This window comes from Hyperoodon ampullatus (assembly GCF_949752795.1).
Source record: "Hyperoodon ampullatus genome assembly, chromosome: 18".
Lineage (NCBI taxonomy): Eukaryota > Metazoa > Chordata > Mammalia > Artiodactyla > Ziphiidae > Hyperoodon > Hyperoodon ampullatus.
In genome coordinates this window covers 55065687-55093329 of record NC_136931.1, presented here as the reverse complement: position 1 = coordinate 55093329, position 27643 = coordinate 55065687, and the positions used below count along the sequence as shown (strand labels likewise).

Genomic DNA, 27643 nt, shown 5'->3' with positions numbered 1-27643 from the left:
GTTGGCCCTGGTTCTCCTTAGAGCCCTTTCCACGGGCGGAAGCATCTTGTCTCTGAACTTGAGCTCCTCAGCTGTACAGTGGGGCACCTCGTGCCTCCCTCCCGTGGCCAGTGCAAGGAGTAAAGGGCTCGCTGTGTCACAGGCCTGAGAAAAGGGTTTCCCTCCCGTCGCTGCCCCTAGCTATCAAGGTGGCGCCCAGAGGGAGAGTCCAGGAGGGGGGCTGGAAGTGGGACCTGCTACAGAGACCCCTGAGGAGACCCCATAGGATTTCCCCCCTCCCCTGGCCACTCGAGGGACCGGAGAGAAACAGATATGAGAAGGACAGAGGGCAGTTTTCAGAAACCCTTCTGGAGGGAGGAGTCTCTCTTTACTGGTGTGGATGAGGCTGTCTAGGTGTCGGGCATCGTAGTGAGGCGGGGGGCCTTCGGAGTGGGCAGATGGGGGGACAGGGTGGAGCTGGTGTAGCTCAGGCTGTGGAGACCGGTGATGCGCGTGTTGACAGGGCTGGCGGCGGACAGCGGGGAGAGAGAGGTCAGCACCACGCCGCCGTCGTCCAGGGAGCGCTTGTAGGGGACTGGAGCGTCATTTCGGAGGTCCTGGAGGGCCAAGTAGGCCTGGAGTATCTGCAGGCAGAGGAGGGCGAGCTGGAGGCTGGCTTGGGTGAGGTTGGCCCAGGCGGCAGCTGTGCCACAGCTCACTGGATGATGCCCACACTGGGCTGCGTCTGCTGGGAGGAAGGGGCGCCTTCTTCCCGCTTTGCCCAAAGTCACGAAAGGGGCTTGCGGAGGTCCTGGGGAGCTGGGTGGTAGGTTCTAGCCCTCTTAACTCACACCACCCCGCCCTGCAGGGAGGAGCCTCCTCACCCAGATGAGGATGGAGAAGAAAGCGAAGGAGATGGCGGCCTTGACGCTGCTGCTCCCCAGGAGAAACTGTCTGGGCGGCGAATGCTGCCACTGGTTGGCCAGGAAGCAGAATCCCACGAACCAAATGACTGCCCAGAGGACTGGGGGGTCGAGGGAGAGAAGAGGGGCGGGGTGGGGCGTGAGTTGGGGAGAGAGGGCTCAGGAAGGGTGGCTGGGGCTGGGGCCTCGGGTCTTGCTACGGCCTCTCCCTCCCAGCCGGCCGCAAAACACCCCCTGGAGTGGGGTGTGCCGTCCACTACGGGGCTCGCCAGCCACTTGTGGCTTTTTATGTTTCACTCAATCAAAAATTCCAATCGATTAAAATAGAAGTAAAAAACATTCCACCCCTTGGTGACACTGGCCACACTCCAAGTGCTCGGCGGCCACACGCGGCCCGTAGCTCCCGTGTTGGGGAGTCCAGGCACAGAACATTCCCGTCCTCACAGAAACTTCTCTTGGACAGCGCTGGACTCGGTGACCTTCAGGGGCCCTCCCAGCCCTAAGTGGCTGGAACTGGGCAGGTGCAGAAAAGGAGAGGAAGGAGCCTGGGGCCTGAGGAAAAGGAACGAGCATTTATTTGGCGCTTACTGTGTGCCAGGCTCCATCTAGGGTGCTCGGCATTGGTTAGGAGGCCAGGCCTGGCTTGGAAGCCTGGATCTGCCACTCGGCAGCCATTACACAACCTCCTCAAGCCTCAGTTTCCTCCTCTGTGAAATAGGAATCTGAACAGGACTTCCCTCCTTGGGTGGTTCTGAGGAAGAAATGAGGCAGGCACGGGGAGCTCCTGAAGCGGCGCCTGACACAGGGGATGTGCCCGATAAATATCAACATCACCGCAGGAGTCCTTTCTCGAATTTCATCCTCAGAAAAACCCTGAACGTGGGAGTTTTCATCCCAGCTTCTACAGAAGCTCAGAGAGGGGAGAAAACCCACACACTGAGGAGGCGCCAGAGGTGAGATTTCAAACCTGGGTCTGTCTGACTCTGCGCTCTGCACCCTACCTCTGGCCACTGCCACCGGTGGCTTTTCAAGAAAGGTTGTGAAGAAGGGAGGTGAATGCGAGGAAAAAGCTGGGCAGGAGAGAGGCTTCTAGAATTAGTCTGAGGGTCAGAAGAGATGACCCTTACCCTGAGTCTGAGGGATGGTCAATGATTCCCCGGGAGGAAACAGCAGGCGCAGAAGAGCTTTGAAAAGTGAGGGACAAAGCTTTGGGTCACGTGTGGAGGACGGTCAGAGCCGGCTGGGTGGTCAAGGGCAGTGCCCGGGGGGCTCACCGGCCAGGAAGAAGTCCAGGAGCTGGAAGGCCGTGTTGAAGCGGCTGCTGGCGATGCGGCCCTCATGGGCGTCCAGGGCGAGGAAGGCCAGGCAGCTGAGGAAGGCCAGGAGGCCGGCTCCCACAGCGAAGCTGCAGCCCGCGTTGTTGCTGTTGAGGACGCAGTGGAGCTGCGAAGAGTTGGTCTTGTTCTGGTAGCCGTCAGTCAGCAGGCAGGAGAAGACGATGAGGGAGAAGACCTGTGGGTGCGGGACGCGGGGTCCCAGGGGCCGGAGCAGAGCTCAGCGTCGCCCCAGACCGGCTCATCCTCCCGGGCGGGTCCCCATCACTGGGCGTGGGGGCCCCGCCGTACACCCTCCCGGTGGTTCTGACCCCTCCCTCCCGGTCACATCCTCAGAGCTTCCCAGAGCCATCCTCCCGCTGCCCCTCGGCCCCTGTCCTCCGTCCCAGCTCAGGCCTCGTCCTCTCCGCTGGGCCCTTGCCCCAGCCTCTTCCCCGGCCTCCCTGCCTCCAAGTCTCCCCACACGGCCCCCCAGGGGCTCTTTCCACACCCTGCCCCTCCCAGCTCCCAGCCCCGCACCCCCATGGCTCCCTAGCACCCCCAGGACAGAGTCCCAGCCCCTCATCTCCCCCTGACTCACCCCTGCCTCGCTCACGCTCGCCTTCTGCCCCCAAACCCAAGTACCAATATGAAGTGCACCGTGCCCGGGACTCGGGAAGAGAGGGCAATAAGTATCTGCTATCCTGTTGATTCTCTCTGCCTTCAAGTCTTTCCCTCTGGCCGCCACTTCTTTCTCCTCTCTCCCGGCTCCACTAATTCCTCTCCATTTTAAAAAAGGAATTTGTGAAATATTCCAAAGACACAGAAACGTACAGAGAGAAGTGTAATAAGCACTCAGTACCTAATAAACATTCAGTACCTAATAAACATTCACCTTTTGCTTCAAGGCTTTTTTTTTTTTTTAATACATTTTGGCCACACCACACAGCTTGTGGGATCTCAGTTCCCCGACCAGGGATCAATCCTGGGCCACGGCAGTGAAAGAGCTGAATTCTAACCACTAGGCCACCAGGGAACTCCCAAGGCTTTTTTTTTTTTTTTTTAAAGCAAATACAGCCTGGGACTTCCCTGGCAGTCCTGTGGTGACTCTGCACTTGCAGGGGGCACGGGTTCGATCCCAGGTTGGGGAACTAGGATCCCACATGCCACATGGCGCAGCCAAAAAAAAAGAAAAAAAAAACAAATGCAGGGCTTCCCTGGTGGCACAGTGGCTAAGAATCCACCTGCCAATGCAGGGGACACGGGCTCGAGCCCTGGTCCGGGAAGATCCCACATGCCGTGGAGCAACTAAGCCTGTGCGCCACAACTACTTAGCCCGTGTGCCACAACTACTGAAGGCTGTGCGCCTAGAGCCTGGGCTCCACAACAAGAGAAGATGCCGCAATGAGAAGCCTGCGACTGCAACAAAGAGTAGCCCCTGCTCTCCACAACTAGAGAAACTAGGTCTTTGCACGCAGCAACGAAGACCCAACACAGCCAAAAATAAATTAATTAATTAATTAAAAAAAAAAAAGCAAATGCAGCCTCACCGATACGCTAGCCCTGTCACCTTTGTCTGTGCACACACTGCACATAGCACACTGGGGTACCACTGTCCACCTAACCCTGTTCATTTATGAAACCACCGATGTACTCCACAAGCACTAGCCTGTGTCATCCTTACAACCACCCTAGGATGTGGGCACTATTAACACCCTCGTTTTTTTAGATAATGGAGCTGAGGCACAGAAAGGGTGAAGAGTGGCCCAAAGTCAGTCAGCTATGCGAGGCAGTGCCTGGATTTGAACCCAAGTTGTCTGGCCCCTGAATCTGCTTTAGCCCCTGCTGTATATGCTGCCACCGGCTGGACCAGAAGCCCCGAGGGCAGGGGTTCCCATCAATGAGATTCAGTGACGATCTGAAGCCCCAGTGATTTGTCCCAGATGGTCACAATGCAGCGTGGCAGGGGCCACACCAGATATGGAAGGAACCAGTGTGTGTATGTGATGGGGGTGGGAGCTGGTCCAGGAGGGCTTTCTGGATGCGGTGAGGCCTGTAAGGAACGCTGCAGGGTGAGAAAGGCTACGGAGTGGGATCTTGTCTGGGGGTCAGTAGGGAGCCATGAAATGGCTGAGAGCAGGGGAGAGGCAGGGTCAGCTCCGGGTGTATGAAGAGCCCTGTGGGGCCACGCAGAGGTGGACTGGGGTGAGTGAGACTGGAGGCTGGGAGTCTGGGGAGGAGGCTGGGGCCTACGCTCAGGGAGAGAGTCAAGGTTTGAGCAGGAACTGAAGTCAGGGGGCCGGATTTAGGAAGAAGTAAGGTGAGACCTGAACTGCACCTTAAAGAATGGGGAGTTTTGGGGAGTGATAAATTGGGAGTTTGGGATTGGCATATACACACTACTATATATAAAAGAGATAATAAGGACCTATTGTATAGCACAGGGAACTCTACTCAATAGACTGTAATGGCCTATATGGGAAAAGAATCTAAAAAAGAGTGGATATATGTATAGGTATAACTGATTCATTTTGCTGTACACCTGAAACTAACACAACATCAACTATAATCAACTATACTCCAATAAAACTTAAAAAAAAAAAAAAGAATGAGGAGTTTTGCAGGCAGACAGGAGGAAGGGCATTCCAGGCAGGCCAAACCATGTGTGCAAAAGCCAGATGCTGCAGAGCGAAGTTCCTGCAGGGGTTGGAGACAAATCTCATCTGAAGGATGTGGTGTGAGGTGAGGCTGGAAACACAGGCAGGGACCAGACCCCCTGAGGCCTTGAGCACCACACCGAGGGGCCTGGACTTGGGAGCCCTGGCAAAAATTAATTTTCTAGCTTGGACTTAATTTTATGCATGGAAGGGTTCTGAGCAGAGGATGGCCAGCGTCAGACAGGGAGTTAGAGAAAATCTCCCTGGTCATGATGGATGGGAGGGCCCAGGCAGAAAGGCTGAGGCCAGGGCTCTGGGGAAGCCAGTGATATTTAGGACGCAACACTGGACTTGGTGATTGATTGGATGTGGTAGTGTTGGGGGCAGGAGGGAGGGAGGAGACAAGGGGAAGGTAATTCATTAGAGTTGGAACTCCTCCTGGACAGGGTGCACGTGGGCCCCTTCTCTCTACACCCAGCACCCAGCACCAGACTGGACGTCTGCAAATGTGTTGAGTGAATGACTTTGGCCTTTCTTTTTTGCTCCTGCCCTGCCCTTCAGAGTGGGGACGGGAGAGGCAGAGGAGGGACCCCCTAAACTCTTCAGCCTCTGTCCATTCTCCTCTCCCCTTTGCCTTAATTGCCTTCTCTGAATGAAAAGAACAGATAATAATAATAATAATGACTAGTCCCTCTTTCTGTCCAGCACTTTAGCATTAAGGGAGGGTATTCACATCCGTCCTGTTTCAGGGCTGCCGCACTGAGTCCGCAGAAGGGGAGCGTCTTGCCCTGCTGGGCCAAGGCAGAGCCAGGTCAAGGACGGGAAGGCCCATCGATCATTTTCGAGCCCGGATTCATTTTACCTGCGCGCCCCACCCCTGCAGCCCCGGGGGGTCCCGCGTGGTCGCGGTTACTAATCCATTGCCCTTTCACAGGTGATAAATCGAAAGCCGTGACTGTGCAGTGGAAAGAGCCAGCCGCGTCTGACTCCGACAGCTGGGTGGCTGGCCTTGGGCAAATTGCTCACCTCTTGGAGCCTCAGTTTCCCAGTCTGTCTCTGTGCTGCAAAGACGTGGACAACTGGCCCTGATGGTAATTCTCATGACTGGCCAGAGAGGGGAACCATCCTCTCAAGGTTAGTCATGGGGGGAGGGGGTTGGAATCCAGCCCCCCTGACTTCCAGGCCCGCGGTCTGTCTGTCCACTGACCTCAAAAACCTTGGACACGCAAGAAGGGGGCTTGGCTGGGCCGGAGGGACCCTAAGCCTCTGAAGCCCGAGGCAGACCTCCTTCCACACCCCTCCTGGCCTGTCCCCAGGGAGGGAGCAAAGATTCATTAGTTATGGCACCAGCTGGCAGGCAGCCGTGAGAAGGACGAAGGACGGGAGGACCAGCTGCCCGGAGACTCCCTGCCGAGGAGCTGGGCCAGGGGGGAAGGAGAGGGCGGGCGGGAGGGAGGAGGGAGGTGGCAGACAAAGTCTGTGACTGAAACGTCTGGCACAGTCGGAGGCCCTTCCCCCCAGCCCTTCCCCACCCCCTTCTCCCTCGCCACCCGCCCTTCCTTCTGAAGCATCGGAGCCAAGCCCAAGCCCGTGCATCCTTCTGACTCGCTCTCCAGCTGGGTGACGTCCTTGGGCAAGTCGCTCAACCTCTGTGAGCCTCAGTTTCCCCTTGGGTCCAACAGGTGTAATGACGCTCACGACATAGGGTCGTGGTGAGGGGCGGAAGAGCGAAGGCCGGCGAGGGACTTGGAACTGGGATGCGGAGTGCGTTTTTCACCCTTCCTTTGGGTGAGAACGACGATGGACACGAGTCCCCACCACCCTATGGCCCCCAAACCCATCCCTCTCTCCCCAATCACAAGTTGGTCCCAATAATAATCGCTATCGGAGGAAGGATGGCTACTTGCCACACGCACGCTAATCAGTTTAGGGGCCTTGATTTCATTTTCACACACAGTCTTTCCTGGTGAGCGGGAAGGACTATACATAGGCGGGTGTGGAGGTTCAGACAAATCAAGTCACTTGCTCAAGGTCACACAGACCTGGGGTGACCAGGGAAGTTATCAAATAAAACGGGGCACTTTTGAGAATCAAAGGAGGTGTCGCTGATAATTACGCCAGGACCAACCCAGGCAAGCAGGGGAGGATGTCGCTCTACATGGAGATCATGTGGCCGAACCAGGATTCTCAGTCAGGCTGGATCGATCCTTCTGGAATAGGACCCTGCATTCAATCCCGGGCATCCCACCTACTCCCCTGACCCTGACCAAATCTCATCATCTCCCTGGGCCTCGGTTCCCAACTCTGTCAGAGGAGTGCCGTGGAGGCTGCACAGCGTAAAGCCCACAGTCACAGCTTTAACTCCTCAAGCACTGAGGTCCAGAGAGGAGCAGTGATCGGCTCAAGGTCACACAGCAAAGTCGGGGGCTGAATGAGGATCTGACCCCAGGTGTCTTGACTCTTCGCGAATGTGGTAATGATGAAACGAATGCAGGTAAATCCCTTGCTTGGCACTGTGCCTGGCACATAGTGACCGCCTACCCTCTGGCATCCTAGGTCTACATTACATATTCTTATTCTCTTCCTACCTCTGTGCATCTTTCCCCACAGAGGCCCCAGCCCCTGCTTCTCTCCTGGTCCCTTGTCTGAGAGGTGGAAATGAATGGGCTCTGGCATCTCACAGACCCCAGTCTGATTCCCTGCCTCTTACTGTGTGACCTTAGCCAACGCTGTCCAATGGAACCTTCCACCATGATGGAAATGTTCTAGATCCTTACTGTCCAATATGAGAGCTGCCAGGCTGAAATGTGGCCACTGTGACTGAATTCTTTTTTTTTTTTTTGGCCGTACCATGCAGCTTATGGGATCTTAGTTTCTCCACCAGGGATCGAACCCAGGCTGCCTGCAGTGGAAGTGCGGAGTCCTAACCACTGGACTGCCAGGGAATTCCCTGAATATTTTATTTTATTTAGTTTAGATTAGAATAGCCACATGTGGCTTGTGGTTACCAAATTGGACAGCACAGCCTTAAAAAAATTATTTAACTTTCTCTGATCCTCAGTTTTCTTCTCTCAAAAATGGGGCTCCATAGCACCCACTTTGCAGGGTTGTTTCTCCCCAGGAGAGTTAATAAGTCCTCAGAATAGCGCAGGGCCTATAGTTAGATGCTCAGTAAAGGGTGACTTCCGTTATGAGCTCCCTTTGGCTTCATTTTCCCCATCTGACCCCTTCTTTCCCTCCCCACTCTCTCTGCACTGGGTCTGGGAGGTGAGACACCTGCTTCCTGTCACCCACGGGGCAGCCGGGCCACAGGAGGGCCTCACCCCTGCAAAGATCCGCACGATCGTCTTTGGCCTCTTGAGAAACTGCACGGCTTCACTGTCGGCCAGGTCCTGGAGGCTTTCTGGGATGTGCATGCCTGCTGTTCTGCTGCCCAGGCCCTGTGAGGCCGGAGCAGGGATGCTGGGTGCTGCCTGCTGGGCAATGCTGTCCGGAAGCTCCAGGCCCACCCCGGGGGCTCAGCTGCTACAAGATAAGAGGGATGGTGTGGGGATGGTTAGAGTCCAAGGTGTGGGGTAAAGGGGCTGCCAGGGGTCCCAGGAGTAGGGGGCAGGGGATGGGAGGGTCCTTGTAGTCCCAGGATGGGGTTATATAGGGTGAGGGTTCTTAGGAGTCGGTGCCTGGGTGAAGGAGATGCTGGGGTAGGGGTCCTAGAGATGGGGGCGCAGGGTGAGAGGGTGGCTGATGGTCCCATGAATTAGGGTGTGAGGAGAGGGGGCTTCTGAGAATTCCAGAGGTAGGGGCACAGGGTGAGGGAGCTGCTGGGGTCCCAGAAGTCAGGAATGCAGGCTGAGGAGGGCCCCAGAGGTGGAGGTGCAGTGTGGGGAGATGCCAGGCCAGGCAGAATGAGCAGGGAGAAGGCAGGATACTGGGGTGATGCCCTGACACAGGAGCCAGAGGGCCCATTTTAAGGACTGTGTTAATGGGATTTTCGAGGGACTATGGGTGCTGGAATGGCGATCAGAACCCCAGGGAGGTCTGAAACAGGGGGATCCCTTTCAGGCTTTGGGGTGACAGCACCCGTAGTGGAGACCCCAAGCAGCTCAAGGTAGATTTTAGGCTGTCCTCCTGATTGCGGGTGATTGCCTTAGAATCAGGGCCTCCCCTTAGAGTTCAGGTCCATCTTCATAAAAGTGCATTTCCTCAAGTCGGGGGTCTGGACCTCAGATGTGTAGGGAACATGGGCTCGGAACTCAGCTGTCCCCTCAGAATGAGGAGGCCATGCCCCCGGCAGTAAGCTACCTTCAGAGAATCGGGGTCTTCCCTCTAAGGACGCGGAATGGGGGTGGTGACACTTGGGGGTGAGGCTGACTGACAAAGGGTCACCCCTACTCTGGAGGCCGGGTCAACGTCACCTGGAGGCCCGCTCTTCCTTCCGCCCACCTTCCTCTCCTGGTCCTAGCACCACCTCAACCGTCCTTTGGTTCCTCTTTTTCCCGCCTTTTCGCTCCTCCTCTGCTGGAGCTGATTGGCTGCGCCAAAGCCCCGCCCCTCTCTTTCCCCGCCTACTCTGGAGCTGACAGGAGCAGGGGCGTGGCATCAGCGGACGTTGTGCCGCCCGCCGTTGGCAGGCTGCGCGCGGAAGCCCTGCACGGTCCCGGAAATCCCGGGAGTCTGGCGCCCGCCCCGCCCCTTTCCCTTTGAAGCTCTTGGACAAGGAGATACTTCTGTGGCGCATGCGCCGAGTCCAAGGAAAGAGTTGTGGAGCAAGGCAGGCAGATTGCGCGTGCGCAGTCGACACAGGGCGTTAGAAGGAAATGGACCCCGCTCAATGACCTAGGCATTGCGCATGCGTCTTACTGCGGACTGAAGCCGAACCTCGAAGGACCAGGACGCTTTTCTGCACATGCGCAGGAGGCTCAATGACAGTCGAACATTGGCTAAGGTGAGGGAAAGGGTGAAGGATTGCCTGGCCGGGGGTGGGCGGCCCTGCACCCCTATGTAGCCTTCCGAGCATATCCTATGCGCTTAAGATCCACCTGCCGCCTAGACCCCGCAGAGACTAGTTGTGCCACCACAGGGCTTCTGGGCCCGCAATACGCTCCAGGACTTGAAGACCTCTGACCCCTGCCTAGGACTCAGGCCAGCTGAGCACTGTGGCAGGGGACGGACAGCAGGGCCTACGAGGCGGGCGGATGGGCTCTGCGCCCTTCCTGGGGTAGAAACGGACCCTGGAAGTTGGGACACGGAGGTGGAGAGGGCGCCTTTACCCCCAGATGACCTTTGACTTATGCCCATTTCCCTCGTTTAGGCTGCGGGGAAAGGGTCTGGCCATGCTGCATGTGACCCGAAGGGTCTGGGGATCCAGGGTCCGAGTATGGCCCCTGTTGCCCGCGCTCCTTGGCCACCCCCGGGCCCTGTCATCGCTGGCGGCCAAGATGGGGGAGTACCGCAAGATGTGGAACCCCACGGAGCCCCGCGACTGGGCCCAGCAGTACCGCGAGCGGTTCATCCCGTTCTCCAAAGAGCAGCTGCTCCGCCTCTTGATAAAGGTACCGCCCGTCCCGGGTCCGAGAGCCTGGGAACTACGAATCCCGGCAGGCCTCGCGGCGGTACAGCCCTTCATGCTATAGAGGGCTGCCTTGGTGCCCCCTGGGAGTTGTAGTTCCTATTCCCTTTATAGGCCCAGGCGGGCGTGGAGTGAGTTGGAATGCAGGGGACTGACCTTTGAGATGCAGATAGATGCAGCAGCAGTTCCAGACTTTAGCTTGTTCTGGGGGCTGGAACAAGCACTCACTGGGGCATGGTTTTTCCCTCTACAAAATGGGATAATAATCATCCTCATCATTACTATTACTACTGCCTAATAATAATTATTATACCCACGAAGCTATAATTATAATGATATCACACAGAGCTCTTATTATATGGCACTGTGCTAAACATTTCCCACATATTATTCAATTATTGGACAACCCAATAAGAGAAGTACCACCATCATTCCCACTTTACAAATGAGGTAACTGAATCAGGAAAAGGGCAGTGACTCACCCAAGGTCATGACTAGTGGCCCAGATTTGAACCAAAGTGGTCTGACTCCACAGCAGGGCGGGGACAAGGGTGAGGCAAGTAGGCACTTGCTTGACCCTAACAGCTTACCCCACTATTGCCATCATACTTGTGATTATTCTGTATTATCATTCATTCATTTAATAATTATTGATTAAACACCTATATGGACTAAGTCCTGTGCTGGGCTTTATCCATACACAAAAGTATATATACACACACATAAACACATCACATCCTCACCATTGCTTTTGTGAGAAAAAGGGTATGATCCTCTGTTGCTGATAAGGAAACAGGCTCAGAGAAGTGATGACATTCACCCTGGGCACCGAGATAGGAAGCATAAAAAAGTGGTTAAATATGTGTGCTCTGGAGTCAGATAGGCCTGGATTGTAGTCTCAGCTTTTCTTTATACAGACAGTGTAGCCCTCAGCAAGTGACTTCTCTGAATCTAAGGGTCCCCTCTGAATAATGAGTGTTATAATTCCATCAACCTCCTTGCATCCTCTAGAGGATTATATCATGCCAGCAAACAGTGCCTGGCACACAAATAAAGAGTGACTCCTGGCCAGTGAGTGTCAAAGCAGGAACCTGAACATCTAGCTCTTCAAGTCATCTGTTTTTCACTCTCTGGAGCTACCTCAGTTTCTTGGCCAGTGAAATTGATCAACCCTTGTCCCTTCTAAAAAACGCCCAAATTTTAAAGAGCCAGAGCTCTGATTGTCTTTCTGGGTTGCCCAGGAAAGAATTCCTCCCCATGAGGAAGTAGGGAGAGGCCTAAAGAGAAGTTTTGCTTCCCGAGGTAACAGGAGTTCCATTCCAGTCCTGCGGAGAAGGTGGCTTTGGAGGAGTTCGTGACCCACGTGAACTTTTGCACCTTGTTCCACTACAATCACATCCTGGACCAGCTGCAGGTGAGGACAGGGCCCCTCTGGCCCTGTCATCCTTGTTTGCTTATCCATTCATTAAGCAAAAATTCTCTGAGCGCTTACTTGGAGCCTGGCCCTGTTCTAAGCACCGGCAACGCAGCAGTAAGCAGAAGAGATGAAGCCGTGCCCTTGTGGAGGTGACATTCCAACCGGGGAGATGGTAAATCAATAATTGTAAAATATGATACCCAGGAGTTGTAAGTGCTATTGAAGGTGGAATAGAGAGGGACGAGGAGGGCACCTGTTTTAGACAGGGTGGTCAAGGAAACCTTCTCTGAGGAGGTGACAGGTGAGCTAAGACCTGAGTGAAGCGATGCAGCGAGCCCGATGGGTGTCTGGGGAAGGACATTCCAGGCAGAGCGCAAAGCAAGTACAAAGGCCCTGAGGTGAGAGAGGGCCTGGAGTGTTGGGGGAATGGCAATGGGACCACTGGCTGGAGGGAGAGAGGGCAGGAGGTGAGAGCAGAGAGGGAGTGGGGGAGAATTGTGCCTGGCCTTGTGGGCCATGCAGAGGACTTGGCTTTTATGCTAAGTGAGCTGGGAGCCGCCGCAGGTGGGCTCTGAGCAGAGGGGGGTCATGAGCTGATTCAGGTGTCAATAGGATCCTTCTGGCTGCCATGTAGGGAACAGACGGTCAGAGGCAGGGAGATCTATTAAAGAGTCTATTATGTTTGTCCAGGTGAGAGATAATGGCAGCTCCCACAAGGGTAATAGCAGTGGAAGTGGTGAAAAGTGGTCAGACGCTGCTAATGGTCCGAAGGCATCAGCATTTGGCTGTGTGGGCGGGGCCTTGAAAGAGAGAGGAGTCAGGGGGGCCTCCAGGGGTTCAGGCCTGCTTCTCCCGAAGGATGCAGCTGCCACTTACTGTGACGTGCGAGACAGTCGGGGGCAGGAGACGGGTCTGTGGGGAAAATTGAGAGCTCTGAGTTTTGGACTCAGAAATTTGAGCTGCCTATTGGACAGCTCGGTAGAGAGAGGGACTTGAATGCCCACAGGCTGGAGGTCAAGGGAAGGGACTGGGCTAAGAAATCACCCTGGAAGTATCTAGATGGTACTACATGCAACCACCAGGGGGATTAGTCCTGAGGAGTGAGTGCCAGTCCTGAGGTCGGGAAGGGGAACTGGAAGCAGTGAGGGGGCTGGACAAGGAGCCGTCAGAGAGAAGTAGAACTCCAGGAAATGGTGGAAGCCAAATTCTCAGCATCCTCCTCCTCCTTCTCTAGGGTCTTGTGTTGGGCGTCTCCAAGACCACCCTCAGATTCACTGATTTTCACAAGGGGCTCACAGAGCTCAGAAAAGCTGTTATGCTCCCAGTACTAGTTTATTACAGCAAAAGGAGAACAGACAAAATCACAAAGGAAAAAGGCAAGGGGAAGGGGTCCAGGAGAGACCAGGCGAGAGCTTCCGGTTGTCCTCTCCCAGCAGAGTCACTGGAACAGTGCTTAATTCTCTCATCAGTGATGCATGACAACACACAGGGTATCACCCACCAGGGAAGCTCACCTGAGCCTTGATGTCCAGGGTTTTTAATGGTGGTTGGTCAGGCAGGCGTGGTTGACCATCTACGTGGCTGATCTTAGTTACTTAGTCTCCAGCCCCTCCAGAGGTCACAGGCTACTTCATGGCCCCACCATGAATCACATTGTTAGCATAGACTATCGGGTGTGGCCCAAGCCCCTGGTAAACCAAGATACTCCCATCAGGCAGGATAGTCCAAGGGCTTACAGGTTCCCTCCCAGGAGCCCACCAGTTCTTTGGAATGTGCAGGGTTTGGACAACGCAGTCCTGCCGAGTTAACCCTTTACCGCTGCTGCCCCCCTATAGCTCTCCTCTTTGCTTCGATGAGGGGCAACATAGGCCCCTCTGTGTCAGGCTCATCAACTCCTTCCTGCAGAACCGAGGAGCAGCTGCCATCAGCCCCATTTGCAGAAGCAGAAACTGAAGCTCCAAGAGGGCCCAGATGTGCCCAAGATCATACAGGTCCCAAGTGGCAGAGCTAGGATTTGCACCCCTGTCTCCTGGCCTCCAAGCTCTTCTTTGGGGCACTTTTTAAAAAAGTTATTTAAAAATATATTGAAACGGAAAGAATATACAGTGAAGACAGACATTCTCACTGAGGCAGCAGATTTTAAACGGAGACGCTGAGAGGGTTGGGTAGAAGCACCAAAGGTGAGTGAGACACACTGGGTGACCATTTGCTGGTGACCTCAGTCCGTTGAGGAACCAGGCAAAGAACAAGAAGAGCCCAGTTCAGGCGCCAGCTTTGTCGTTCACTAGGCGTGCGGGTGACCTTGGTAGGTGACCTCTCTCTGCTCCTCCTATCTCCTACGCATTTATTCATTGAATTCACTCACTAGATATTTACTGAGCACCTACTGTGTCCCCCGAATGGTTCCAGCCCCCAGGACACAGCGGTGAGCCTGAGATGTGTGTATCTGCCTCATGGCGTCATGTTCTAGTGAGGGAGACAGACCCTTGACAAGGTAAAGAAGTAAAATATGTTAAGAGGTGCTAAGTACCATGGATAGGGTTGCCAGATAAAGTACAGAACACCCAGTTTACTCATTTCCTACTGCTGCCATAACAAATTACCATCAACTGGGTGGAGTAAAACAAGAGGTTTATTCTCTCAGAGCTCAGGAGGCTGGAAGTCCAAAATCACGTTGTTGGCAGGGTTGGTTTCTTCTTGAGGCTCGGAGGAAGGGAACCATCCTATGCTTCTCTCCCAGCTTCTGGTGGGTGCCGGCAATCCTTGGCTTGTGGACACATCACTCCAATCTCTGTCTCCATCTTCACATTGCCTTCTTCTCTGTGTGTCCTTTTCTGTCTCTTATAAGGACACTCTCATTGGATTTAGGGCCCACCCTGATCCAGTATGATCTCACTTTGATCCTTACCTTAATTATACCTGCAAAGACCCTATTTCCAAATGAGGTCGTATTCTTTTTTTTTAAATTTATTTTATTTTATTTTTTTAATTTTTGGCTGCATTTGGTCTTTGTTGCCGCACGCGGGCTATCTCTAGCTGTGGCGAGCGGGGGCTACTCTTCATTGCGGTGTGTGGGCTTCTCATTGCTGTGGCTTCTCTTGTTACGGAGCATGGGCTCTAGGCATGCGGGCTTCAGTAGTTGTGGCATGCGGGCTTAGTTGTTGTGGCTCATGGGCTCTGGAGCACAGGCTCAGTAGTTATGACACACGGGATTAGTTGCTCTGCGGCATGTGGGATCTTCCCAGACCAGGGCTCAAACCAGTGTCCCCTGCACTGGCAGGTGGATTCTCAACCACTGCGCCACTAGGGAAGCTCGAGGTCGTATTCTGAGGTTCCAAGGGGACATGAATATTTAGGGGACGCTATTCAACCTTCTATACCCAGTTAAATTTGAATTTCAGATAAGATATGAATAGTTTTTTTTTAAGTATAATTATGTCCATGTAATATAATCCTTATATATTGCATAGGACATACTTAAACTAAAAAATTATTTGTTGTTGATCTGAAAATCCAATTTAACTTGATGTCCTGCATTTTATTTCTTTTTGCCTAAATCTGGTAACCCTAATTAAGAAGAAAAAGAAATCAGAGGTATTTTTGCTATTTTAGGTAGGGTAGTCAGGGAAGGTCTCAGTGAGGGGGTGACATTTGAGCAGCGACCTGAAGGAGGCCAGAGTGAGCCATATGGAGATCTGTGGGAATGGTAAGTGCAAAGGCCCTGTGGCAGGGGTGTGCATGGCGTGTAAGGAGGAACAGCAAGGTGGCTGGTGGGGCTAGAGCTGAGTGCCCAAGGGGGACAGGGCTGAAGATGAAGTCAAAGAGGGGGCCCGGGGCCAGATCCTGCAGGGCCTTGTGGGACACAGTGAGGACTTTGCTTTGACTCTAGGTGAGGTGGAAGCCAGGGGAGGGTTCTGTGCAGAGAATAGGCGTGAGCAGATTTAGATGACAACAGGCGCCCTCTGGTGGCCGTACCGGGAACAGACTGGGGGTGAGGATGGGAGATGGGAGCTGGGAGCTGGGAGTCCAGGGGGTGAGAAGTGGTCAGATTCTGGATCTATCAATATTCTGAATGTGTTGCCATCAGGATTTACTTATGGGCTGGAGAAAGAGAGGAGTCCAGGATGACCCAAGGCTTTGGGCCTGAGCACCTGGAAGGATGGGCTTGGCCTCTACTGAGATGGAGAAGATGGGGGGCACCGTGGGGTAGAGTGGGGGGGGGAATTGGGGAGGGAGCAGGTTTGGGGAGGAGTTTCAGGACCCCAGTGTGGGACATAGAGGGCCTGAGAGGGGGGTGGTGGGGACGGTCGTGAGTCAGACGCTCTCCCCCCTGTGCAGGGATGAATTCAGACTATGAAGGCGAGGGTCTGTGTGAGTGGATGTCCACACTGACCTTGATGTCTGTACCAGGGTCTGTGTGCAAATTAGAAGAAAGCACCCCTTACCCTAGCCTGGGGCTGTCTAATATGATAGTCACTATGTACACGTGGCTGTGTAAATTTGAAATAATTGAAATTAAATAACAATTTAAAATTCCATTCCTCAATTACATCCACCACATTTCAAGTGCCCAGTGGCCATATGTGGCCAGCTTCAACCTATTGGATGGTGCACATGGAGATGTTTCCATCATTGCAGGAAGTTCTGTTGGGTGGTGCTGTTCTATACCCTTTATTTCCTTATGAAAAGATGATAAATGTCTAGGTCTGCAGCATCTACAATGGTACAATTTAGGTCTGGTACCTTTGGGAGGGGACATCTAGAATGGTTATTTTGTTGGAAGATAGGGATTAGAGGATGTTATTTTGTGGGCTTGTTGTTGGATTTGAGGCAACTGTGACATCCCTAAAGAAATGTCAAGTGGAGAGTTTGTATTAGTTCCTATAAAGCCTTAGCTGCTGTAACAAGCAGACCCCATAAGGCAATAGTTTAAAGGAAGTGAAGGATTCTTTGTCTCCCACTTAACAGCCTTGTGGTAAGTGGGCCAGGGTGGATAGACAGCTCTGTTCCACGTGAGATGATGCCGGGATCCAAGTTCCTTCCATCTTGTTGTTCTGTCATCCCCTTAGGGCACTGTCTTCATCTCTGTGGGCTCAGAACTGGGTTGTAGGCAGAAGAGCATTCTAAGCTGGTAGAACAAGGCAAGAGTGTAAAGTGCAGGGGGGGCAAGAAGTGAGGGAGAAGGTGTACCTGCCACTTCTGCTCACGTTCTATTGATGAATTCTCCTAGCCACACCTAGCCTCTCAGAGGAAGATGGGAAATGTAGTCTATCTGGGCAGCCCCATGGCCGCCTTCACCTCTATTACTGTGGCAGAAGGGGAGGACAGAGCTCATGCACTGGAAATGGGTATTAGGTCTGGAACTTGGAGGAGAGGTCCGAAATGGAGATGTGGGTTAGGTGGTTATCTGCGCAGAGGTGCTGTTTAAGGGCAAGGAGATGGCAAGGCGACTTAGAGCGAGCTTGAGGGAAGAGAAGGGAAGAGGGCCTAGAATCAAGCCGTGGGGTACCCCATCATTTAAAGGATGGGGCCAGGAACATCCTTATGTGTACCCACAATCCCTCACGCAGTGACCTAGCTCATTTTTCTTCTCTCTGACTCTCTCCTCAGGCCTTGTATGACCCCATCAACCCTGACAGGGACACCCTTGACCAGCCTTCACTTACAGACCCCCAGCGTCTGTCCAATGAACAGGAGGTGCTTCGGGCTCTGGAGCCCCTGCTGGCCCAGGCCAACTTCTCCCCGCTCTCAGAGGACACCCTGGCCTATGCTCTGGTGGTCCATCACCCTCAGGATGAGGTCCAGGTGCTTGTCTTCCAGAGGAGAACCAAAACTCCCAGGACGCCTTGGGGTAGGGGTGAAGCCTTTGGGAAGCAGAGGCTGCTGGGAGTTGTAGTCCTGAACACAGGGCACCAGCCCTTGTGGCACCTTTGGTGAATTAGAAAAAGGCTCCTGTTTCTCAGGTCACTTCACTGCCATCTGTTGGAAAAGTATCATAAGATACAGGTCTTCTTAGGACTAGAGACTTTATCACCATCTGTGAGAAAACCAATACAGCTGTCCTTTGGTATGGGGGAGATTGGTTCCAGGACCCCTGTGGATATCAAAATCCCCGGATGCTCAAGTCCCTTATGTAAAATGGCATAGTATTTGCATATATATATGCACATTCTCCTGCATACTTTGTCATCTCTGATTACTTATAATACCTAATACAATGTAAATGCTATGTAATGTAGTTGGTGGTACACAGAAAATTCCAGTTTTGCTTTCTGGAACGTTCTGGAAGTTCCACCCCTGGTCAGGAAACTAAGAAGATCCCATAAGCCATGTGGTGTGGCCAAAAGAAAAAAAAAAGTCAACAAAATTATAATAAAAATACTAAAATCTTCCAGATTTCCACATTTCAGTGATTTTTAAGATGTGCTTTTTTTCTGAAGTCATACTTTACTGTCTCTGAAATTGGGATGTGACTTACAAGGGGTAGTGTGAAATAGTTTAATTGGCAATATATTTTCCCTTTTAGTTGCTTCATAAAATAATAAATTATAGAGTATCTTAAAATCAGTGGCATCTTAGACTCTAGGAAATACAGTAATAAAGATGACTGTGATGTGAATGGCACCATCTTGGGTGGTGTGCCCTTGTGCAGTATACAACATGAACAACCATACATGGCTGTTCTGCCTACACACTGGGTGATGATAAGCCTGGGAAGTGGGGGGCAGGGGATCATCGGGGGCAGGGGCATCTAATTTGAGTATCCCACTCTCACAGCCCAGCTTATGCTCAGCTGCCCCTGTTTCCTTCTTCCCCCTTGGCAGGTGACGATAAATTTGGACCAGTATATCTACATGCATTTCTGGGTCCTGGGCCAGCGAGTCGGGCAGATGCCCCGTAAGTCCAGCGTGGGCTTCAAGCATGGCTTCTTCAAGTCGTCGCCTGCAGAGAGGTGAGGCGGCCCTTGGTTTCCCAGCTGCAGCGAGAGGGAGCAAGGTTAGAGTCGAGAGGGGACTGACAGGTCAGTGTCTGGATTTGGGTGTCTGGGACCCGGGTGGGAAGTCAAGAAAGGGGGAGAGGTGAATCAAATACTGCCTTTTCTTTCCAAGGAGAAGTAAGAACTACAATTCCCAGGGGAAGAGAAAGGGTAAGGACATTTTTCTCCATTTTCCAAATGAGGAAAACTGAGGCTCAGAGAGGGAAGACCACATTCTGAAAAAGTGGTACCGCCAGGATTCTGATGAACATTATGTTTTTAACAGATATTCAAATACAGAGTAGGGTCAGGAGAGCCAGTGGAGTCACAGGAGTCACAGTTGGCCAGTGGACCTGTCAGTCACCCAGTCCTTCTGGAAATCAGTGTATCAAATACGGTTACGAATCCAAAAACAAAACACAACAAAAACCAAAGACAAAACGTCTCTTATATCCCTTAAACCAGTAATTCCACTTCCAGGAATCTATTCTGAGGACATACTTATACGTGCAGACTCTATGTTTAATTATCTGTCTCTCATGCTGGACTATAAGCTCCACAAAGGCAGCTCCACAAATTCAGCGTTGTCTCTCCAGAGCTAAATAGCACTCCCCGGCACCTAGCAGATACTCTGAAATATATATAGCATTTGAATTTGAAAATTAACTAAAGTAATAAACTATAATGGAAAATAAAAAAAAAGAATAGAGGTACATGCATATATACCTGTGTAACTAAATCACTTCGCTGTACACAGGAAACTAACACAATATTGTAAATCAACTATACTTCAATTAACAAATAATAAAAAAGATAATTAATTAAAGAATCTTAGCTCTCATTTATCAAGTTCTTAAAATCAGAAGCAACCTATGTGTCCAATAATAAGGGATTGTAGCATGTCACTGATCCCTTATTGTTGGACGCTTATGTCTGACTTTCCTCCCACCATTATTAATTAGCTTTTAAAATGATGATGTGACTACAGAGCCAGAGAGAGTGTCCTAGGGTTGGAGTGGGGCTCCCTGGGGTGGTCCTGACCATCCTTGCCCCTTCATCTCTGCCCATCAGGAGATACTTTAAGCGGGTGGTGCTAGCAGCCCGAACGAAGCGGGGGCACTTGGTGCTGAAGAGCTTCAAGGACATGCCTTTGGAGGGCCTGGAGCAGCTGCTGCCCGAGCTGAAGGTGCGCACGCCCACCCTACAGCGGGCCCTGCTCAATTTCACGTTGGTCGTCTCGGGTGTGGTGTTCTTCGTCAATGTGGGCATGGTGGTGCTCTCCGACCTCAAGATGGCCACCTCCCTGCTGCTGCTGCTCTTCGCTGCCTTCATGGGCCTGCGGGCCTCCAAGGTAAGCGGCCCACGCCGCCAAGCCTGCTCCTTGGTGTTCAGCCAGGTCAGGCCACCCTATCGTTTTGTTTCTCTTTTTGTGGATTATTCCTGCCTCGTGCTGTGCTTCCTTTCCTTTCCTTATTTACTCAATCCAACCTTGGGCAGGTTTCTTGATCTCTCTGTGCCTCGATTTCCTCATCTGGAAAATGGGTGTAATAGCAAGACCTGCCTGGTAAGGCTGTTGTGAGGAGGAAATGAGTGAATCTGTGAGGAACACTGGATACAGGGCTGGCATGTGGCTAGTGGGACACAAGTGCTCACAGCCACTCACTGCACACTTAGTGACATGGGAAGGGTGTGTGTTTTAGAACCAGACTGCCTGGGTTTGAATCTAGTTCTACCGTGTTCTAGCTGTGTGACCTTTTATTTTTAGCTTTTTTTTTTTTTTTTTTTTTTGGTGGCCACACCGCATGGCATGTGGGATCTTAGTTCCCCGACCAGAGATCGAACCCATTCCTCTGTAGTGGAAGCGTGGAGTCCTAACCACTGAACCTCCAGGGAAGTCTCTAGCTGTGTGACCTTGAACAAGTTGCTTAACCTCTCTGTGCCTCTTTAAAGTGGAGATGACAGTGGGGGTTGTTGTGAGGAGTAAATGAATTAATACGCATACAGTGCGGAAAACAGCCTGGCACATAGTACAGAAGGTATTATATGAGAGTCCGCCATTACCATTATTACTGTAATTATTACTGACTGGGCTCTTGTCTCCTGAGTCTGGGCTTCCCCATCCTGGCCAGGTGTCACTATCAGCAGGGGAGCTATTTTATAAATGCAGCCTCCTGTGTTCTAGCCCATATGGACTGAATTGGAAACTCTGGGAACAGGGCCTGTATTATTAACAAGCTCCCTTCCTGATTCCGCTACATGTGAGCGCAGGGCCACCTCATCCAGTTGTGCAGGTTGTTCACCATCCAAGGATGCGTGGCCGAAGGGACGGTTGGGGGCTGGAATCCAACTTGTGCTTTGCTTGCTGAGCCGCGAGCTCTGTCTCGAGGCTGAGGTGGCCTCAAGGGGCTGCCTTTTACTGATTCTCCCCAGGGTTGGCACTGGCCCCAGGAATGTGGACTGGCATGAAGTGTCTGTTGTACCCGATCATTCACTTGCTGGTTCATTGGTTTTCAAGCCGTTTTCCACCATCCCAGTGGGCTCGTAGGAAGCCTGGTTAATAAATCCCACAGATAATCAGCAGCCTGCGCTGGCTGAGAGGGTTGCAGGGGTAGGGGGGAGCACTTCCTACCTAGAACCAAGGGTCAGGTGGGATTGGAGGGAAGCTCTGAAAGGCGGGGATTGAGCCTTTCAGGGGGCTGGGTGAGCACAGCTTGGGGGGATCTCACAGTGATGGAGTCTGGGGTACAGCATGGTGAAGCGAGGCCCCAGAGGGAGTGGTGAGGGCCTTGAATGCCAAGGCAGGGGCCCTGGACTTCATCCTCAGGGCAGGGGGCTATGGAAGGGCTGTAAGCATGGAGGGCGAGTGGCAACCACGGACAACAGAGGGGAGGGTGCCGAGCTGCTCTGGGGAGGACGTACACAGTTCTAGCCCAGGGAGGACCATCCATGCTACCTCTCAGTGGCCCGTGGGGATGGAGGGTCCTGAGCCTCTTGGGCTCTGAAGCACCCAGTTTAAAACCCAGTTCACTAGTTAATTTACTGCATCCCTTAGACATTTCCCATGCCCCAGGCTGAGCCCCCATGCCTTAACTTTATCATTTATTTATTTATTTATTTTTAAATTTGGCTTGTGGGATCTCAGTTCCTCAACCAGGGATTCAGCCTGGGCCATGGCACCGAAAGCACCGAATCCCAGCCACTAGACCACCGGGGAACTCCCTCCATGCCTTACACGTGGGCCTCCCTGGCCTCTGTCCAGCTGCCCGCACAGCATCCATCTTCCCCTAAACCCCCTTGTCCTCCCGAGTTCCCCGTCTTGGGACAGATGCTCAGATCAAACACCCGGGAGGCTGATTTTGCCGCAGGATACACATCCCTCTTTCTCCTTCCACCGCCCCTCCCCCCACGAAAGACCTCGTCCACTTCTGTGGTTCCCACAAGCAGCTCCCCAGCATCTCCTAGATCGGGGTGCTCTGCGCTCAGCCTGAAGCAGCCACGTTGGCCAGGCGGAGGGCAGCATCTCTCCCACACCTGCTCTTCCTCCTGGTTCTCCATCTGTGGTTGACCCCGTTGTCCCCCGGTCACTGGCTAGACCCCTGGAAGTCGCCCTGGCCCTGCCCTCCAACCCGGCAGTCCTCAGCCCGTCCTTCCTGACCCCCCCACTCCAAGTCTCTGTGCCCATCTCCTCTCCTCTATCCTGGCTCCAGCTCAGACCGTCTTCCTAGCCCCCCTTTGGTCCCCTCCAGCCCATCCCCATTGGCCCCGGGGCTGGCCCTGTTTCTCCCTTGCTCACAACTTGGCATCGGAGACCTTGCTTCCCCAGCCTCATCTGACACAATTCTAAGCTTCAGCTCTACCAAAATATAATTGTAGCTCCTCCCCCTGCTTCTCTTGTCTTCTCTCCCTTCGCATATGCTGTTCCTTCTTCTGAAATGTCCTATCCCTGTTATTGGGCTGACCAACCCTGCCTCAGCCCTTACCCTCAGCTCAGAGGCTCCAGAAAGCCCTCCCAGACTTCCTGGGCTGAGAAGGCTCCTGCTGTACTCTGGTTCACTGGGGGCCCCCTCAGCCCAGCACAGGGGAGGCCCGTGAGGCAGCCTGAGAAGGGTTATTGAGCTGGCGTCCCAGAGATGCCGGGCCTGCCCTGGAGGGAGAGGTGCGGGGCACACGGACAGACAGCCACATGCCTGACAGAGGTCGCAGCGGGCCCTGCAGGAACCCGAGGATACATCTGCTCATCTGTGGGAAGCGATGACCATCCTGAACCTTGACAATGAGGCACTGAGTGTTTCCCAAGAACAGCTAGAGCTGGCTTGGCCTGTTCCAAGGCCCAGAAGCCTGAGAGAGCAGGGTGTGCTCAGGGCAATGCTCGGGGTAAATTGACTAATTCAGCGTGGGCTGCGTTCAGAGGGGAGAAGCAGGAGGTGAGTGGGAGAAAGCCTCAGGGGCCAGGCCATGGAGTTGGGACTCTCTGAGGGCACGAGGGAGCCATGGGAGGGCTGTGAGCAGGGGAGGAGCAGGGGCAGTTCTGGGGCTGTGCGGAGACAGGCTGGAGTGAGGAAGACTGAGGCCAGGGAGGAGGCCGGGGCTGTGCATTAAGTGGGCTGGAGGGGAGGGGACCCGGCAGGGAGAGTCCAGGCAGGAGGATGGAGCCAGATCCTGACAGGCTGGCGAGGAGGAGGCGAGGCTGGTGCCAGAGGTCTGGCCTGAGATGGGGTAGATGGTGGGGCCACCCCAGATAGGGACCCCAGGGGAGGAAGAAGCTGCGCGAGGAGCTGGGTGAGAGGAGACACCACACTCAGTGCGGGCCGCGTTGAAGGGAACATCCAGGTGGCCAGCGGTGAGCCCTCTCCAGGGAGAGGTCTGGCCTCATCTGCGTGCCGCAGAGTGGCACGACCTGCTCACTTAACCTGCGAGAATTCTACTCCATAAGCTTGGCAGAAACAGGCACACAACCCAACGTGTTTTTCATACCAGACAGTCCCGAACGCACGCAATTCCTGCATCTTGCCTCCAACCAAAGAAATGGAGATTTGGTCCAATGCGGGGACGTAAACCAACTGTGCTGGCCATTTCAACGATCTTCCAGGGCTGTGTTCATTTCAGAGGCATTTCACCTCAGGTCTCCGGGTAAGGTGGGCAACACTCTATGGGCAGAAGATACTTGTGTTTCAAGGACCAGCATCCAGCAAGGGGTGTGGACGAAGATGTGTAGCTAATGTTTAAATGCTTGTGACTGGCCAGCCTCTGTGCCAAGTGTTTTATTAACTTACGGAGCACTTCCTGTCATCTGCCTTGGTTCACAGACAGCGCTACCCGAGGACTTAGGTCTTAGCCACAGCCTCACGGCTGGAGGGGGGCAGAGATGGGACTGGCATCCAGGGCTGTGGGCTGCAGGACCCAGCAGCCTTGAACTCATTTGGTGGATGAGAAGAGAAATCTGGGTGGAGGTTCTGAGTGTGAGCCCCAGAGGGCACTGGTGGGCTCTCATTTCCCTCCTTAGGGCCAACAAGGATGGGGAAAGGGGTCCGGGTGAGGCGGGGCCAAAGGTGGGGAGGGGGGGGCAGCCAATAGACAGCTGGGCCCCGGACCTGGCCCTCCCCCCTCCCTCCCCCCTCCCTCCCCCTCCCTCCCCCCTCCCTCCCTCCCCCTCCCTCCCCCCTCCCTCCCTCCCCCCCTCCCTCCCTCCCTCCCCCCCCCCTCCCTCCCGTCTTCTCTGCAAACGGCTCATCAAGTATTTGTTGTCCGTTAACACTTCTCTTTGACAATTTAACATTTAAAACCTTTTTTTTAATTATGGAAAAGTTCAAACAGATGCAGAAATAGAATAGTATAATAAGCTCCCTTGTAGCCAGCACCAGCGTCAACAGTTAGCAACAGTCAATCAGGTTTCACCTAAAGACCGCCTCCCCGACCACTGGATTATTTTGAAGCAGATCCTACACGCATCATCTGGGAACACTTCAGATGATGGATTAAAAAAAAAAAAATCGGGGCTTCCCTGGTGGCGCAGTGGTTGAGAGTCCGCCTGCCGATGCAGGGGACACGGGTTCGTGCCCCGGTCCGGGAAGATCCCACATGCCGCGGAGCGGCTGGGCCCGTGAGCCATGGCCGTTGGGCCTGCGCGTCCGGAGCCTGTGCTCCGCAACGGGAGAGGCCACAACAGTGAGAGGCCCACATACCGCAAAAAAAAAAAAAAAAAAAATCATTGTAACAAAAAGTGCCCAGACTAAAACTCCTATGGTCCGGAAATCCTCGAACACATCCGTTAATACGTGGCTCAGATGAGCAAACCAGGGGCGAGAGCATGTGGGTTAAACATACAAATACCCAGGCCCCAGTCCTGGGGACCTGAACCGAAGACGTCTGGGGAGGTCTCTGGAGCCCTCGGGAAGGGCTGTACCAGCGTAAGTGACCCAGGGGTGTGTATATGGGTGAGGGTGCGTGCTGGGTGGTGGTGGTGGGGGGTGTTTGGATGGGGGTGTGGAGCCCCAGCACGGCCCTGACCCTCCCGGATCTCGTCTGGCCTGCAGATGTTCGGACAGCGGCGCAGCGTGCAGGCGCTGGAGCTGGCGCACATGCTCTACTACCGCAGCACGTCCAACAACTCGGAGCTGCTCAGCGCCCTGGCCCTGCGCGCGCAGGACGAGCACACCAAGGAGGTGCTGCTGGCGCACAGCTTCCTGGCCCGGCGGCCCCGGGGAGCGCGGGGCCAGCCGGAAGGTAGGACTGCGAGTGCCAGGTGGCCCCACACTGCCCCGCCCCTTTTCAGCCCCGCCCCCGCGAGGCCCCGCCCCATCCCAACGCTGCCTGGCTCAGACGTGGCCCCACCTGGAACAAACTCCACCCTGCCCCTACCGGGTTGAGACTACCGTTAGTCCCAAGTGGCCCTGCCCCAGTGAGACACCATCCCCACGATGCCCACCTCCCAGTCCCGGCTCGAGCTGGTGAACCCGATTCAGCAGTCGGGACCCCTGACCCAGCTTCTGCTCTTCCCTGGGGTGACCTCCCTCTCCTAACCTCAACCTCGATAGGAGTCTTGGATCAGGCTCCTGTTGTGGCATGCTCCCCACTCCCCGCCCGCTACGTCCTATACGTGAACCCAAACACTTCCTACAAGACACCCGTATCCGTTACCTGTGTAAGCGCCCTGAGCAAGAGTCCCTGGCTTGTCCCCAGATGAGAGCCACAAAGCTGGGCCTCCTAGGCTTTGTCCCACGCCCCTAGCTTCTCCCAAACCCAGCCCCCTCTTATTCGTTGTGCTGCGCCCTCCCTGCTGCCCGCTCTCAGTCCTTCCAGGTCTGTCTGACCTCCTCACAACACCTGCCTCTCCCTCTGCAGAGACCTCCCAGTGGCTCCAGTCGGAGGTGGAGAACTGGCTTCTAGCCCAGTCAGGCTGTGACGTGGCCTTCAACGGAACTCGGGCCCTGGCCCACCTGCAAGCCCTGACCCCCAGCATCGGGATGTACCCGCCCCCGGGTTTCCCCAAACTAGGCCCGCTGGCTACTGTCACTTCCCCCAAGGCCGCACCACCCAGCACTGACGAGCCCTTATCGAAACCTCTCAGCCCGGCCCCGCCCAGCCAGCTGGTTGGAAACTAAGCTCCGCCTCCTCCCCGACAAGCCGTCAATCATGGCTACGATGCTTCACCACTCCACAACCTCCAGTTACTCATTACTACTTAACGTTACCCTGTTTTCTTAAACAAAGTCGCCCATCAAGGCAGCCTGCTGTTGCTAGGCCCCCTCTTCGGATGAACAGCCAATCAAGGCTTTTTGGCTCTGCTTCTGTTCCATCTTGGTTCCCCCCCCCACCCCGCAAACATTTAAACGTGGTGCCAGCCAATCACAGCTGTGCAACGCTACAAACCACCAGGCACAGTTGTTCAACTGTGCTCTCCCGAGGCTATATATCACTGTCTTTTTAGCCTGTACCGGGCAAACTGCCCATCGTGTTCACCGAGGCGGAGCTCCAGCCCAAGTCCAATGAGAACCTTTTAGCCCGGTTCTCTGGCAAACCGCCAATGACAGCTGTTGGGCGCAACCAACCTGGGGCAGCCAGTTGTCCCTGCGTGGAAGCAACCAATCAGAATGTTTAGAGGAGACCCGATCTTTCTATCAGTTGCAGCTTCTTATAAGGCAGGCCATTTCGTCAAGTGTCGATCAGCTTGTCCAGGCTGAAGGGGTTGGGAGCTTTGTGCCAGGCAGAAAGCTGGGCCAGGAGGAACCGGAAACCATCTTCACCCCAAGGCTCACGTCCACTCAGGCCCCAACAACGAAACTCAGGCGCCTTCCCTGCCCAGGTCCCTCACCCTTTCTACAGAAACTACCTCAGCCTGGATCTTGCCTCCACCAGTGGCCTGTGCAATATTTATTTACTGGTCTATCAATGTCTCCCCTGTCCTGTCTCCCAAAGGAATAAATCATGTTTCATAAATCTGGATGAGTGGGGTAGCCGTAGGGGTTGGAGAGAAGGAAGGCATTGGAATCCTGGAAAGAAGAGACTCTGGGTCTTGGGGGAATGCATTTTGGGTGGGTCCCGGGCAAAGAAAGCTGTAGTCCTAGAGAGAGACTGGGCTTGGAGTTGGTGAAATAGAGTGGCTGTGGGTCACAGAAGAGGATCTTAGGGAGGACCTGACTCCTGAGCAGAGCCCTGGTTCCCCAAAAGACTGAGTCTTCTGAACACAGAAGATAGGGCAGATTGTTCACTGCACAAAGACACACAGCCAGGAGGCGGGTTGGTGTAAAAGCCAGCCTCTCCCCGTCCCACATGTATCTTGATGTGGGGTTGAGTAAGCCTGGAGAAGGGG

The 27643-nt window shown here is 53.9% G+C and overlaps 2 protein-coding genes across 2 annotated transcripts; one reads left to right on the top strand and one right to left on the bottom strand.

Moving 5' to 3' along the window:
- Window positions 1–389: 389 nt before the first annotated feature.
- Window positions 390–10386, bottom strand: SYNGR4 (synaptogyrin 4; the record flags this gene model as incomplete). The annotated part of the gene is made up of 5 exons (XM_079724332.1): window positions 10371–10386; window positions 8196–8394; window positions 2177–2414; window positions 864–1003; window positions 390–623 (listed from the first exon to the last, which is right to left on the bottom strand). The coding sequence occupies exons 2-5, from the start codon at window positions 8286–8288 to the stop codon at window positions 390–392; spliced, it is 705 nt and encodes a 234-aa protein (XP_079580458.1). The 5' UTR covers window positions 8289–8394; window positions 10371–10386.
- Window positions 10149–26435, top strand: TMEM143 (transmembrane protein 143; the record flags this gene model as incomplete). The annotated part of the gene is made up of 7 exons (XM_079724331.1): window positions 10149–10424; window positions 11751–11855; window positions 17469–17663; window positions 18683–18810; window positions 19906–20185; window positions 25368–25557; window positions 26176–26435. The coding sequence occupies 7 exons, from the start codon at window positions 10149–10151 to the stop codon at window positions 26433–26435; spliced, it is 1434 nt and encodes a 477-aa protein (XP_079580457.1).
- Between the last annotated feature and the right edge of the window lie 1208 nt (window positions 26436–27643).